We start from the raw sequence: 16810 nt of genomic DNA on the forward strand, positions 1-16810 counted from the left end.
CGAGTTAACTTTAACCGGGGTTCACAGTTACATACATGTCGTGTCCCTCTAGAAGGGTGGAATGCTACCCCCGTCGCCAGAATTGACGAGGGGGTAGTATTCCAATTCGCCTGACACCTTACTCGACATGTTTTCATAATGTTATACCAAAGGTAGCATTTAACCGCGAGGATTATAATGCACTTAAGAGTATATGGTATAGCGTTATCATGGAACAGCTATTAGGACTTGGTTCCGCAAGCTGCAAACGGGCTCAACTCATGCCAGAGCACAATCTCACATAATTCTAAGCACTCTGCCTTCAGGATTGATAAGGCCTGCTATAGCAGTGTCTGATAGGAGGATATGTGTCCATTTTAGGGTTAGATATAGGGATACTGTGAGAAGTTGGCCCGATATGCAACGTTCGCTATTCTAGCGACCGCTATGTATCGTTCCAACGACCCTTATGGTGTTTGGTTGTAAGTCAACCTATAGACCAGCTATCCTAGTAGCGTGGATACGAGCAGTCTAAGGCTAAAGACTCGAGAGGGCGTGTTAAGCCAGCTGTTTACCACACATGTCCCCCTTGAACACCCAGTGAAAGGACACCACACAAGTGTTATGAAAATAAACAGTATATTTATTAAGAATCACAACAGCCCTGTACTCTTTATGAGGACAGGGTACTTAGCACAAACCAAATCTCTTTAGCAAATACTTTAGGTGCGCAGTTAAAACAAGTGTCCGAGGACACGGAAAGGTTAAGGCAAGTCGGAAGCGAGGGACTCGGGACCCTAGAGTAAGGAGGCTATGCAGGCACTGAAATGCCGAGTTACCTAGCCACGAGGGCTGCGGCTGCACAAGTCTTACAGGCGTCGGGGTCTTCGCTGACGAGCCAGGAGCCGGAAGAAAAGGAGTTGCTGGCCGGCGACCAGTGATGAATAGTTCGTAGAGATCCAAGCCTGGATCGAAGATTGAAGAAACCTGAAAGCAGAGGGGACCAAGTTCGTACTACTAGCCAGTAGTCAGAGGGTACCAGGAAGGCACCGGTTGGCCGTCACCTCGACCAGGTGAGTGGGCGACGCTAGGCTCTGCAGTCTCACGGACCAGGAGGCGTTGTCGGCGACCACGGTGGAGGTGCGAGCTGTCCCACGACGGATGTCGCTGTCGGCGTCTTGAGTGGACCAGGAGGGTCCGGGGTGCTTCTCGAAAAGGTGGAAGCAAGGGCCAGTCTGGAGCAACCAGACCGGCAGTGATGATTCTCGGATGTCGTCACAGAAGGGCACAAGCCAGCGGCTAGTGACCAGGCGACGTGCTGAGCTGCGAGCAGAAGGGCCCCACGCAGATCGTGGAGATGCTGGGGGACTGCACTTCGGAGCTGGAGCGGCTCAGGGTCGGGGCTTCTCGGACCCCAGAGCACTCACCAGAGAGTTACCTCGATGGTCGTGCTGGGTTTAAGAGCGTGCAGGTTCTGATGATGGCCGGTCCCTCGAGGTCTCGTCGCACCCACAGATCACAGCTGAGCTGATGACGTGGGTAGAGGTCAGAGGTGCCAGGGAAGCCGGTTCTCGTCGAGCTGGGCCGTCGGATTCCTTGAGGAAGGACTTACAGCAAACCGCAGAGTTCTTAGATGGTGCCCGCTGATGCAGGGTGACTACTCCTTAGCCACAAGGGAGAAATCTTGAGAAGAGTCTTGAAGTCCTTTCGTAGAAAGTATTCTTGATTCAAAGATGATCTAATCTGGAAGGGTCCCCGCTCCGGCCTTTATCCTAAAGAAAGGGGTGGGTACATGACTAGGTCCTGCCCTAAGGGTGGGACCAGGAAGGGGGGTAGTTACACCCCTCTCCCCTGCCGGACTTTCCCCAGGCCAGGGCTGTCGCCCCTGGAACTGGTTCTAACCGGCAGATGCGTAGTGAGCACCGGGGTGCCACTCCGCAGTCACCTTCTCGCAAAAGCCCTACCTACCCAGAATACACAAACCCTGTCTGGGACGGTGCGAACACCGCCCTCGACAGGAAACCCTTTGTCCAAGTGCTCCTCGCTGGAAGGACTCCCAGCAGCAGGAGGTCAGACTCGTGTCTGTGGTGGCAGCGTCCATTTTGTGGAGCTGAGGCTTTCGTTAACTTTAACCGGGGTTCACAGTTACGTACATGTCGTGTCCCTCTAGAAGGGCGGAATGCTAACCTCGTCGCCAGAGTTGGTGAGAGGGCAGCATCCCGATTCGTATGACACCTTACTCGACATGTCTTGATAACGCGACACCGAAGTTACCGATGTGGTACGCGTTATCATGGAACAGCCATTGGGTCTTGTCTCCGCAAGCTGCAACCGGCTCGGCTCGTGCCCGAACACAGTTCACATGAGCCCATGCACTCTGCCTTCAGGATTGTCAAGGCCTGCCATAGGAGTGACTGATAGGAACTCGGGTGTCCATTGTATGGTTAGATATAGAGCTACTATATCTAAAGCAAAGGGTGATTACACGACTTCGCCCCAGCTGTCATGCAGCCAGTTGTGTCAAATTTAGGAGGCCAGCCAGGGGTGGCATAATACATGCTGCAGCCCCTGGCGGCCCTGGGTACACCTACGCCCTGAGTTACAGGGTCTGATAAGGTGGCCCAGTACCAATTGGTAAATGCACCTAGGGTACATGTTGTAATTTAGAAAGAGAACAGCCAGGCTGTGGGTCTGATTGGCAGGCCCACAGCCAGAGAAAGTCGTAAACCAGTGAAACAAAAGCAAAAAATCTGGGTGATCATAGGATTGCAGACCCTACTCTCCTACAGATACTATATCTAAAGCAAAGGGTGATTACACCACCTTGCCCCAGCTGATTGATCAGCCAGTTGTGTCAGATTTGGATGGCCAGCCAGGGGTGGCATAATACATGATGCAGCCCCTCGTAGGCCCTGGGTGCTCCTATGCCCTGGGTACCTAAGGTACACTGTACAGGGGCTGATAAGGTGACTCAGTATCCAATTAGATATGTACCTAGAGTACATGGAATCCATTTTACAGAGAGCAGTGGGCCTGGGGTCCTCAATAGCAGGACCCCAGGTCAACTAAGTCGAAAAACCAGCAAAACACCAGGCAAAACGTTGGGGGCAACGTAAGTCAGATATCCATCTTCCTACATCCTCCTCGATGTAGACAGAGCCGGACTGGCGTCGACCGATGCCGGGACCGGTACTGATGGGTACTTTTGTTCCCTTGTTCTAACCTGGCTCTTTTAGACCAGATTGGCAGCCAGAAGAAGGTGAGGAGGACTTTGAGTGGCCTGGAGACCCTTTAAATGACCAGTTGGGTAACAAACCGGACTGGAGAGAGGAACTGGGGGAAGCCAGTGGTCTGGATACCTCACCAGATCTTGGCATGTTGTCTCCTCCTATTGTGGCTGTGGAAGCGGGAGCGTCTTACACCGTGGTGTTGCGTAGGGTGTTCGAGGCTCTCCACCTTGAGCTACCTACGGTGGCAGTCAGAACTAACCTCCTGACAGAGGTGCTTCAACCGACAGCGAGCACTTCAGAGCCCTTGCTACCGTTTAATGAAGCCCTCACGGACACCCTTTTGGGCACTAGGACCAGGCCAAATACAGGGGCTCCTGTGGATAGGATGATTGCCCAACGCCACTGCCTGGTCCTGGGCGCCACATCTTTCCTCTCCCAACACCACACCCCTGAGGGCTTGGTGGTCCAAGCCTCCACCTCCAGAGGCGCATTCCCTAACACACCTCCTGATACGGAATCCAAAAAGCTGTACCATCTTGGAAAGAAGAGGTTTTCTTCCTCCAACCTGCGACTGTGGTCAGTAAACACTCATGTCTGTTGGGCTGTTATACCCACTCTGTGTATAATACGGTGGCGTAATTGCTACCTTAGTGCCAGGAGGAGGCCCGGGCCGTACTCTCCCGTGCTGTTGCTGAAGGGAGAGACCCAGCAATGTTTACCATTCGCTGTGGGCTGGATACCGCTGACTCACAAGGTAGGGCGATTTCCACGTTGGTAGCCCAGTGATGCTTCGCCTGGTTGAGGTTGACTGGTTTTTCAGGGGATGTCCAATCAACTCTTATGGAAGACAACACTCTGGAGCGCTTTAAGGACTCTCGGGCTACGGCCAGGTCCTTGGGCCTCTCCGCTGTGCGCAGTCTGCTTTTTGCCACTTTCGTCGCTATTAAGTTTCAGGGGTGGATAGACTTCACCTGCAGCATTTGGGAACTTCACTACTGGGAGTTCTGACCTGCCTTGTAGTGTTGAATTTAGTTCTGGACCCCTGGAGGTTGTTATTGCAGCAAGAAAAACTACAAAGAACTATAGAAACCTACGAAATTGAAGCTTCGCTTTTCTTGCAGTTGTATTTTCCGATGCAGCAATGCTATGCGGGAGAAAATCCCGCTGCACAGCCCTGTGCGGCCGAAGAAATCGATGCAGCCCCTGTCAGTGTCCCAAAGACCCACCACACTTAGTTCAACGCACCAGTCTCCGAAGTCCAAGACCACAGGACTGACTCAGATACAGGCCCTGCTGGGTGACTAAAAGAAACAATGCATAGTCGTATCACGGCTGAAGAAATTGACACAGCCGCCGCATTGACCTCCAGTGTGTTCTGGATTTCCGTGCATCGTACCTGTGCGCCATGTTTTGCCAACGTAGCATCTGTCGACCAGAACAGTCTTAAAATCAACCCACCACTTCCCCTTACAGTCTGGATTTGTTGCATCACTTCTCCTGCGTACATCAGAATTGCTGCATCCCCTGCCCAAGGATTTGGGAACTGACACATCGCTGTGTTTTCCGACACTTCCCTCCTATACAGCTGTTTTGCCTTATGGATTTTGACGGATTTGAAGTACTTTTTTTAAAAATTACACATCCATAGTTTCCTAAGGACAAAATTGCTTGAAACCTTTTAAATCCTATTTTGAGCTGTGTATGTTGGATATTTCTCGTTTTGGTGGTGTTCGGTTTAGATACAAATTGTTTCTTTTTCTAAAGTGGTTTGGTGTCCATGGTAGTGCTTTCACTGTGTTACTGTGTGTGTTCTGTACAAATACTTCATACATTGCCTCTGAGATAGGCCTGACTGCTTGTGCCTAGCTACCATAGGGAAGAGCAGGGGTTATCTTGGGTGCGTAATCCACTTATCCTGACTAGAAGGAAGGGTCTCTACTTGGACAGGGTGTATACCACTGCCAACTAGAGACCACTAGTTCTAACACTAATCATCCCATCCTCCACGTTCTGTGAAATGTGTAGCTAATATTTAAGAGATCCTTCCAGACCTCATGCTGACTCACTTCATTTTGTCTCATTTTGGCTCCATACTTCTGTTGCGGAATTGAGGTCAGTGCACTGGGGTGTCACCTATATAGGCCCAAAACACGTCACCTCGGATGCTGACTGTTACATGGAGCCAAAATACTCCACCTACTGGCGAATACAGGGATTGCTCAATATCCTAGTTCAGTCTGACGCCGTGGAAATATTCTAAAGTAAGAAATCTGCAGCTAGATAGTCTATACCAGAAGTGGAGAAGTGTGGCTCACTGGTTAGAGCAGGCAGACCCTGAAGCAGAAGTCAGACCCGGGACCAGGGTTCAATTCCCGACGCGGCAGGGTCTTGAGCTCAAATGTCCACGGACTCGATAATTCTCGCTTCGGTGCCTGACCTAATCATGGGTTCACACTCTGCAACTCTAGGCATTAAGCTTGCTTAATCTCCACAATGGCCCCCCGCGGCGGGATGCCTGGCTTTCACCTTGGGGATGTCCTGTAGGGGCTATCTCACAGGGAAAAGCCAGGACGGGTTCCCAAGGCAAGCGCTTAGAGACCCCTGGGTGATAAGCGCTATATAAAATCCAATATACAATACCAGAAAAGGCGTTATTGAAGGGAAGTAGCTTGTACTTCTTGAATGGTTTTTTTAATTATTATTTTGATATTTCAGTTGGCCACTTTGATGGAAGACCTTCAGAAGGAAAGGAGAGACAAAGAAAGTGCAGTGTTCGAGAAAACTGAACTACAGCAGAAATTGATTTCTGAGGTGCAACAGTTGGGAGAGCAATTGAAAGCCAGTGAGGCTTCTCTGAAAACACTGGAGGATGAAAAGTGTGATGTTGTGCAGCAGCTCCACGATCTGCAAGAAGCCACATCACCTTTAATTCAAGAGAAGCATCAGCTGCAGCAGATTCAAGAAACCATGAAAGCAGAAAGAGACCAACTTCTGGAGAATGTCCAGACTAACATTAAGCAGGTAATTCAGTATTTAAGAATTTGGGGCTGTATCTAATGTTCGTTTTATCGATGAATAGCATTTTTAACCAGTTACAAGTGCTAATGATATGTTAGGAACAAAAGTAAATAAGATTATCAGTACCTTGTAGCTCTTAAATATATTTTTTACATTTTATATCCTCGCAAAAGAGTATTGTCTGGAATGAATTTTGCAAAAACTGCTTTTTGTATTGTTTAGGTTGTTTATCTCACCCTGATTTTGTATTACAAACTTTTATGGGATTTGTAGGAGATTGGCTCAGTATATAGTGTCAACCATTGGTGAGGCACTGAGGCCAGGCAACCCTTAGTGATAGTGTTTAGGTCCCTGATAACCAAAGCTCTCAAGGGGTAGCTGAAGAGAGCAGCTAAAGCTTATTCAGGAGGGTGTAAAGCGGTGAGTATAAACAGTTTGTATTTATTAAACACACACTAGACACTAACTTGGTTTATCTCCTACCTGGGGATATCAAATACAAACATGAAATACTTCAAAACCAAGTAACCAGTATAGGAAAACCCATGGGCCCCCTATGAGGGGGCCAACCCATATACTAAAATAGTGGAATGCAAAATGGTTACCAAAACAGGACTAATACCCAAGGATGAAGGACCCCAAAGCAAGCACAGATCCACCAATGTTGACTAGCATGGGACCTTAAGGCGCCTGGGTGCCGAGTGGTTATACTGGTCAAACAGCCATAAGATAACCCAGAGTAAGTTGCGATTGGATTCTTACTGTTCAAGGACCCTTCCCAAAGGACCCCGAAGGAACCACTTGGAGCAAGGATGGTTGGAGAGCCACCCCACACCCGAGGATACTCTGGAAACCAGGATACCTCTACCAGGGAGCCTGGGTGCATAAGGGTGAAGTTGTGTTGGAACCGCGCATGCTGTAGGAGAGTAGGGTCTGCAATCCTATGATCACCCAGATTTTTTGCTTTTGTTTCACTGGTTTACGACTTTCTCTGGCTGTGGGCCTGCCAATCAGACCCACAGCCTGGCTGTTCTCTCTCTAAATTACCACATGTACCCTAGGTGCATTACCAATTGGTACTGGGCCACCTTGTCAGACCCTGTAACTCAGGGCATAGGTGTACCCAAGGCCTACCAGGGGCTGAAGCATGTATTATGCAACCCCTGGCTGGCCTCTTAAATTTGACACAACTGGCTGCATGACAGCTGGGGCAAAGTCGTGTAATCACCCTTTGCTGTAGATATAGTATACCTATACCTAACCCTAAAATGGACACACAGATTCCTATCAGTCACTCCTATGGCAGGCCTTGACAATCCTGAAGGCGGAGTGCTTGGAATCGTGTGAGATGGTGCTCTGGCATGAGCTGAGCCTGTCTGCAGCTTGCGGAACCAAGTCCTAAAAGCTGTTCCATGATATCGCATACCATATACTCTTAAGTGAATTATAATCCTCGCGGTTAAATGCTATCTTTGGTATTGCTTTATCAAAACATGTCGAGTAAGGTGTCATACGAATTGGAATACTAACCCCTCGCCAATTCTGGCGACGGGGTTAGCATTCCACCCTTCTAGAGGGACACGACATGTATGTAACTGTGAACCCCGGTTAAAGTTAAACGAAGCCTCAGCTCCACAAAATGGACGCTGCCACCACAGACACGAGTCTGACCCCCTGCAGCTGGGAGTCCTTCCAGCGAGGGGAGCCTGGACAAAGGGTTTCCTGTCGAGGGCGGTGCTAGCACCGTCCCAGACAGGGTTTTGTGTATCCTGGGTAGGCAGGGCTTTACAGGAAGGTGACTGCTGAGTGGCACCCCGGTGCTCACTACGCATAGGCCGGTCAGAACCAGTTCCAGGGGCACACCAGCCCCTGGCCTGGGGAAAGTCCGGCATGGGAGAGGGGTGTAACCACCCCCCTCCTAGTCCCACCCATAGGCAGGACCTAGTCACCGGGTCAGCCCCCTTTTTTAGTATAAAGATAGGAGCGGGCCCCCTGTTCAAATTAGATCATCTTTGGAATCAAGACACGACTTTCTGCGAAAGGACATCAAGATTTCTTCTTCAAGATTCTCCCTTGTGGCTAAGGAGTAGTCACCCTGCATCAAGCGGGCACCATCCTAAGAACACAGCGGTCTGCTGCAAGTCCTTCCTCCGGAATCCGACTGCCCAGCTCGACGAGACCCGGCTTCCCTGGCACCTCTGACCTCTACTCACCTCTACAGCCAAGCTGAGAACCGTGAGTGCGACGAGACCTCGAGGGACCGACGATCGCCAAGGCTGCACGACTTCTTTGCAACAAGCCCACCGTGTGCTCCACTGGTGAGTGCTTTGGGGTCCGAGAAGCCCCAACCCTGAGCAGCTCCAGCACCGAAGATCAGCCCTCCAGCAACTCCACGATCTGCGTGGGGCCCTTCTGCTTTTGCCTGCTCACCGCGCTGTGTGGCTACTAGCCGGCTGGCTTGTGGCCTTCTTCACGACGCCCGACGACATCACTGCTGCTGGTCTGGTTGCTCCAGACTGGCCCTTGCTTCCTTCTTCAAGAGAGGCACCCCGGACCCTCCTGGTCCACTCCAGATGCCATTTTGAGTCCACCGCGTGGGCTTGAATTTGCCAAGGCTTTGTTGCCCAATCCTGGGTCCAGCGACGCCGACAGCTTCATCCATCGTGGGACAGCTCGCTCCTCCATCCTGGTCGCCGACAACGCCTCCTGGTCCGTGAGATCTGCAGAGCACAGCGTCACCCACTCACCTAGTCGAGGTGACTACCATCCGGTGCCCTCCTGGTGCCACCTGACTACTGGCTAGTAGTCTCGAACTTGGTCCCCTCTGCTTTCAGGTGTCATCTATCTTCAAGATCCAGGCTTGGATCACTTCGAACTCTCTTCACTGGTCGCCTGCCAGCATCTTTCTTCCAGGCTCCTGGTCCGTCTACGAAGATTCCCGACGTCTTTTGAGACCTATGCAGCTGCAGCCCCTGGGCTAGGTAACTTCGGCATTTCGGTGCCCCAGCATAGCCTCACTATCCAAGGGTCAGAATCCACTTTCGTTTTCCTCCTACCAGGTCGGGTTCGCCCGAGAACACTAACTTTGTGAAATCTAGCTACCATAGACTTTGTCCCGCATCACGCGTGAGAGTGCACACTCTGCACCGAGTCCCCTAGGCCTCCTAGAAGTAATCTGAAGATTCTATAGTCAAGACCTAGCGATTCCAAAGCCTATTAGTACTGTACTTACCTGCTAGTAATTTCGCATTCCACTTTCAGAGTATATGGTTTTCCGTGCCCCTCGGGCATTTGTATATACTGTGCTAACCTAAGTATTTTCGTAAGAGTTTTGTTTTGTGCTTAGTACCCTGTCCTCATAAAGAGTACAGGGCTGTTGTGATCTTAATAAATACATTGTTTATTTTCATAACACTTGTGTGGTGTCCTTTCACTGGGTATTCAAGGGGTATATGTGTGGTATAACAGCTGGCTTAACACGCCCTCTCGAGTCTTTAGCCTTAGACTGCTCGTATCCACGCTACTAGGATAGCTGGTCTATAAGGTTGACTTACAACCAATCATCAATAAGGGTTGCTGGACTGATACATAGTGTTCACTAGAATAGTGAGCACTGCATATCAGGCCACCTTCTCACACATGCCAATGGAGGATTGTGGCGGATTAGCAGCTACAGAGTCTTGTGGACCAGGCCGGTGGAATCAAGACATGTAATCAAGACTAGAAGAACCTCAAAGCAGTGGGGAGAGTCTGACCCCCTCACAATTGATTAGGAGGCACAGGAGCACAATACCAGCCCTTGTCAGATATGTTGCTGTAGCACAAAGGGCTTGAAGATGCAGCTGTGGAACCCAGGTGATGATGCATTAGCACAGGAGATGTCCACGAGCTGTCCCCTGCTGTTACACAAGTGCAGGAAAGTCAGTGGCCGGCAGGACCACCAACTAGCCTTGGCAAACACAATCGATGGTTTGTGGGAAAAGATGCTGTGTTGCAGACCAACAAGATCTATGGGACTAACCCAGCAATGGTAAATCAGAACCACCCCTCAGCTTGCAGGAGAGCAAGCAGGAATCAATGGTGCCCCCCTTGAGGACCCTCTGGCAGCAGGCACAGGGAGTCGCAAGGAAGGCTCAGCAGCACACAGGAGATGAGGCCCATGATGAGGCCCATGATTCAGAAGATACAGGCAATACTTTGTTCTTGGAGCTGTGCAATGCTGGAGGCTGGGGCTTCTTGGAGCTTGAAGGTCTTCCATGAAGAAAGCCAACAAGACGTGTCAACGGCAAACAGATGCATGTGCGCAGGGAGGCATTTCCCGTTGGCTGTAGAGGGATTACAGTCGCCCAGTTTGCAGGGAAGACTTGTCAGCCTCTGGTGAACCAACAAACAACTACCTGTGTTGAAGAGCTGGATCATGTCCGTGGGACAACAGGATCAGCAAACTCTTAGAGGTGCCTGAGGATGCATGGAAGTGACTCCTTCACTCCAAGGGAGATTCCTTCTGGCTTAGATGCAAGCTTTGCTGACTCGGAGGATGCACAGCCACTGAGTTGCAGAAACTTGAAAAGCATGGAGAAAAAGTTGCAGCTGGAATCTTCCCACCGAGAGCAGTCTTGTCTTTAGTCTTTGCTTGAGGAAACCGCAAAGCTCCAGTGTCTACCAATAGAAGAGTCTTTTGACAGTCTTCGGCAACAAGCAGTTGGATCTTAAAGTTGCTTTCGGGACAAATCTAAGAAACCACCCTCAGGGGATCCCTTAATTAACCCTAAAAAGGGGAAGGACCTCTTCTGTGGTGACCTGCCTACCAGGCGAGGTCAGGGACACTACTCAGCTGGCTTAGCCAGTCGGATTCTCCCAAGGGCCAAGATTCAAGATGGCAGAATCAAGTGGCCACCTGGAGGAGCTCTGAGCACCTCCCTTGGGAGGAGCTGGACACTCCTGTCCTTTGTGTAGTTTCATGTCCGAGCGGAAGCCAAACTGGTTTATGCCAGGAGGGCAACAAATGTTCCCATCTGAAAGAAACATGTTGGCGTTAGATTCCTTACCTTCGAATATCCCCAGTCGTCCGACTGGATCCGCAAAGTTTTCGTCAGCAGTACCCCTACGCCTCAGTAGGCTTTGTCCTGTGGCTCTGAGTCAGTCGTCGGATTCGTGTTCGCCGGAATGACGTCGCTGGAGTACTTGGACACCACCCTCATGCGCGGACGTCAGTTCTTTTTTCCACGCCAGCAAGTGCATATCCGGGTACAGCGTACATTTAGTCTTTTTTTTTTTTTTATAAACCTTTCTATTTGCATTTTATCATATAACAAATCAGCCATGTCATCACTGGTCCACATATCTCGTCTACCCACCCTCCACCCCCCCAGCCTCACCATTGAAAACAATACTGCAATATTCATCCCACACCATTCCACTAGCACAGTCTGCGTATTATCTTTTGTATCTTGCCAAAGTTCCCTCGGCTCCCACTTGGCTGCGTATGGACCTTTTTCCCGCCTCCCTGTTCACAAACCCCCATCAAGGCCATGGTATTTCCGCCATTTCCTCCAAACCCTGCCAAATATTTTTGGGCAGCCCCGCGCCTTGTATGTGACCCTTTCAGCAGCCATATAAAGGTCCAGGCCTCTCCTCCATTCCTTCAGCCGTGGTGCAGTGGCTGCCCCCCGTACTTTGCCACAGCTCTCTTAGCTACCGCCAGGGCCAAGAAGATCAGCAGCGGGCGAGTGAGATCTATGTCGTTGGTCATACCCAGTAGGACCATTTTTGGATCAGTCGGCAGAGGAGCTTCTGTATGTATGTGACACCGCTCTCTCTGGTATTTGTTCTTGCAATAGGCGGACTTCTAGAGGTGCATATTCAGGGAACGCGGCCACCTGGATCTCCTCCGCCCGCCACGCATGTCTCAGCTGAGCATACTTAAAATATTGCGTTGGGAGTAGTCCAAATTCTGCCCTAAGGGCTGGGAACGACTTCAGTTCCCCCTTCGCAATCACATCTCCTAGTGTCGAGATCCCGATGTCATTCCACCTCTTGAACCCCTTCAATTTATTCAGGTCTTGCAGCCATGAGCAGTGCCACAGGGGTGTCTGTCTTGTGGGCCTTTTTTGCCAGCCTATGATCCTGTTCGCTCTATGCCATAGCACCAGTGTGAGCCTAGTAGCCGGTAGCAGTCTCCCTTTCCCTTTACCCCTGTATAGGTAGTAATTCTAGGAGCGGGTACCCATCGCGTGTCTCTAGTGCGTATGTGGGGTGCGTAGCCGGGGCATGGAACCAGTCATTGATGGCTATCAAGTGTTCTGCCAAATAATAGGCTTCATCGCTGGGAAATGAAATCCCTCCACTATATTGGTGTCTTTGTAAGGTCGACAGAGCTACTCTAGGTTGCTTACCGAGCCAGAGATAGGTTCGGACTTCCGGATTTATTTCCTGAAACACCCGTCAGGGAAGAGGGTAATATTCGTTTTGAAACTCATATAGGAGCTTGGGCAGTGTTTTCATCTTGAACATGGCTGCGCGGCCGAGGAGTGTGAGGGGTAGGAGCCGCCATCTAGTCGCATCCTCTACAAAATTTCGTAATATCCGTCTGACATTTTTATCGTACGAGGCGGTCTTGGAGTGTTATAAACACTCCAAGGTAGGTAAAGCCCTCGGTTGTCGTCTGTAGCCTTTCCGGAAGGTTCATCCACTGCTCTAGGCCCCTGGGGTCATATAGGATCGACTTATGCCAGTTAATCCTATATCCGGCATGTGCTCCATATCATTCCAGCTCCGAGAAAAGCACCGGTATCGTCGTTTCCGGGTGTGTTATATAGAGGAGGACGTCTTTCGCGTAGAGCTATTTTTTCTTCCATAGCGTCCAATGGCCCTAGCTGAAAGCCTCTGATGTCTGGATGCTGTCGGACCGTCGCTGCCAGCACCTCGATCGTCAACGTGAAGAGCAAGGTGGACAGAGGGCATCCCTGCCTGGTTCCCCGTCGCACTGGAAAATCCCTGGACATAATCCCGTTCACCTTGACCCTTGCTCTCGGGTCCGTATAGAGTAGATGTATCCATTGCCGAAAATTAGGACCAAAGCCCAGTCGCATCAGGACTCCCTCTAGGAAGGGCCAGTGGACCGCGTCAAACGCTTTCTCAGCATCCAGCGAGAGGAACCAATGGGGGTCTCGCCTCTTACTCCCCTCCTGAAGCCAGTTAGTTGCCTGATTTGTCTCCTACGTCATATAGACGGTGTAACGTCCCCAGCGTTTTGGCCTCCCCCCCCGTTACTAGGTCCCTATACTGACTTTGAGTGTCCGTTAGTTGACGGAGAGTCCCCTTGGCTTACCCTTCTTGATATTCCCTTTCGATTTTCGGGTTTCCAGAGTCTCCAACTCTCTCTGAACCTCCCGGTTCACCTCTGCTAGCCTATTTTGGGCACTGTCTCCCATGACTGTCTTAAAGGCCTCCCAAAGGACCACTTAGGATGATACTTAGCCCTCGTTTTCTGCTATGCAGACTTTTACATCAGCCCAAAGGCCCTTCACTATGCTCGGGTTCTGCAAGTCCCAGGCTGACAGCCTCCAGGACCCCTGTTGCTGGGTCCTTCTCCCCACCTCTACCATGAGCGGTGAGTGGTCCGATATTCCCCTCGCTTTGTACTCTGCATAGTCATCTCTCACAATAGCGTGTCTGGCTAGAAAGATCTAATCCAGTCTGAATTAGACCCTATGTGCACTGGAGAAGAAGGAATAGGCCCTTTCTTCCGGGTGTAGCCACTTCCAGACATCTGTCAGTCCTTTAGCGTTGATCACGTTAGGGAGGGTGGTCTGAGTCTGGTCCCTGACCCCGTCTCCAGTACTATCAAGGGTCTGGATCATTACGTCATTGAAATCTCCCCCCAGCCCCTGTATAGTGTTCGATGTGTGTTTAGTAGAATCTCTGTGACTCCTTTCAGTGTGGCTGTCTGTAATTTAGGTGGTGCATAGGCTGACACTATCGTGTATTCTTTCCTCATCCAGGTGCCCTTTACCCCAACATATGTCCCCTTGGGACTGTCCAGATCCGCACCACCTCGAATGGTCGGTTCTTCCTTATGAGAATTGCCACCCCCTCGAGCCTTTGGTGAATCCCGCATGTGCTAGGACTTTATGCTGCCCTCTCGCAATTGCTACCCATAAGGTGTGTTTCCTGTAGTAACACAATATCCGGGCCCACCCTTTTGATGTATGCATTCACCAGGCCTCGCTTAATCCTACTGCCTTGCCCATTCACATTCCATGTTATTATTGAGAGACCCTCCAGGTCTTGCCTCTGCTCTATGCGGCTACCCGGCATCCCTCCATGACCCACTGTGAGTGGTGTTCTGGCTTCTTGCTAGTGGGGTGTCCTGTATTGCGGCATATTTGACCTTTGTGACATGTCCTGTTCCCTCCCCCTCCCTTCCCTTCCCTCCCTCCTCTCCTGCCCTCCTCCCCATTCTGACCCTCAACTCCCCTAACTTCAAACACCCATAACTCCCCCCCCCCCCCCTTCAGTCTCAACTTCCACTGAAACAGGACTGTCGGCGGAGAGGGTCTGTCGCCCTCCCTTGAAACCCCTTCCCTTTAACCTACAGTTGCGATCTGTGTAGCGGGTATGTAGCCCATTCCCGCCCGATCAACCTGGAAATTCACTATAACAGTACATGAGTGAAAAGCAAAACAATAGGTAAGGGGTGTTTTAACTTGCGTGCCCCCTTAGCGATGAGCTGCAATCTCTGCTGCCAGTTCTGCCCCTTTTCTGGAATGTGAGTCCTGAGTTTCTTTTCTTGGGTCTTCCGCCAGTCCAGACGAGTCCTGTTCCATTTCTTGGATTGCTGCCACCAAAGGGTGCATGGAGCGCATCCCCTCTTCCCCTCCGGAGGAGTGACCCCCAATGTCCTCTTAACCCTCTGAGCGGGCATTCCTTTCTAACAGCTGAACCTTGATCCCGTCACATCTCTCCCTCCGGGGGAAGCTGAGTTTCGTCTCCGTAATCCAGACGAGCTGCGTCCTGGATATGGCGTTGTTTGCATCAGTCTCCTGCTCCTCGGTTTCTTCGGTCTTTGGCGATCCCCGCTGAAGTCCACTATCTGCCATCCCATCCACCATCCTATTTCCTTCGGCCTCCGCTCTACGGAATGTAGGACGTTCCTCCAGCCACTGCCATGCATCTTCCGGATGATTGAAGAAGTGCGTTTTGCCGTCGTATATCACCTTCAGTATCGCCGGGAAGAGCAACATATACGTGATATGCAAGTCCCCCAGCTTCGCTTTTACCGCATAATAGGAGCGCCGCTGTTTTTGCACCTCTTGGCTGTAGTCTGGGAATATAATAATGTTCATTTTTTCTAGTCTGATCTCCCCCAGCTTTCTGGCCTCTTGGAGTATCAAGTCACGGTCTGCAAAATTGAGGAAACGTGCAATGACCGGTCTCGGTCTCGCACCTTCTGGTGGCTTTACCAACAGCGTCCTGTGTGCCCATTCAATAATAAAGCAGATCGAGAACTGTGTCCTCTGGAAGGTTTTCCTCAGCCAGGTATGCAGGTAGGCTGCCATATCTGTCCCTTTGATGCCTTCTCTAATGCCCACAAAGTGCAGGTTGTTGCATCTCGCCCTGTTTTCTGCATCGTCCACCTTCCATAGCAGTTGGCGATGGGATGCTTGGAGTTCCGCCATGTCTTTCCGGAGGGTCGTGAGTATCCTCCGCCTCACTGATCCGTGTCTCCGCCGTCGTCAATCTCTCTTAGATTTCGTAAGTCCAGTCGCAGTAGTGTCACTTCCAAGCCCACCTCACCGATCTTAACCTCCAGGGCTGCCTGGGACTCTTGAATGTCTGTCCTGGACGCTTGAATCGCCCCCATCAGCAGCTCGGTGTCCGAGCGTGGGCTAGAGGCGGAAGGTGTAGCCTCTATCTGTGGCCGGGTCGTGGTGTAGTTGGCCATGGTCCCCTGCCGGGAGGTTTTAGCGGCCGGGTTCTTTTTCACCATCTCAGACACCTCCGTGTGCTCCACCGCTCGGATGACTCCCTTGCGTACTCTTCGTCGCCTTTCCTCCAGGCCGGGGAGGGGGTCGTCCTCCCTTCACCCCGTCGTAGAGGCGCCTCTCTGTCCCTTCCTTCCTCAGTTCCCGGAGTCTCTGCTTCCCACAGGCCTCTTCCGCCGTCTGCACCCCGTCTAATGGCGTCAATGGGTCTCCTCTAGCTCTCCCTGGATCTCTCAGGAGCTAGTAGCGTGCAGGGAACTACTCCATGGGCAGTCGGTGGTATGGGGCTATTTCCGCTCTCCGGCACGTAGGCTCCCAATCTTCCGTATTGGGGCCTCCCCCAGGCCCGGGCAGTATTGATCGATCTGACTCTCCACGGTCGTCCCTCACTTTGACTCCGTGCTGGGCTCCGGCCCTTACTGCAGGCTTCCCTGCTGGTTTGGCCTCTTAATGGCGGCGATTGTGCTTGGTCCACCTCCGGGGCCCCGTTCTGCTTGGATCTCTGCCTCGGGCCAGGTATTGCTGAGGGGGGCAGGCCCCGGTCTGGTCTCTCTTCACCGCAGTCCCCTCCATTCTGGGGCCTACTACCGCCTCTGG

At 51.3% G+C, this 16810-nt stretch overlaps 1 protein-coding gene across 1 annotated transcript in view; it reads left to right on the top strand.

Moving 5' to 3' along the window:
• CENPE (centromere protein E) overlaps nt 1–16810 on the top strand; it is a 1817274-nt gene that overhangs the window by 765889 nt on the left and 1034575 nt on the right. Inside the window, exon 29 of the mRNA XM_086962044.1 lies at nt 5925–6230. Within this exon, the coding sequence (XP_086818170.1) occupies nt 5925–6230 (306 nt within the window). The remainder of the gene's footprint in view (nt 1–5924; nt 6231–16810) is intronic.

This window comes from Lissotriton vulgaris, chromosome 3_1 (assembly GCF_964263255.1).
Source record: "Lissotriton vulgaris chromosome 3_1, aLisVul1.2, whole genome shotgun sequence".
NCBI lineage: Eukaryota > Metazoa > Chordata > Amphibia > Caudata > Salamandridae > Lissotriton > Lissotriton vulgaris.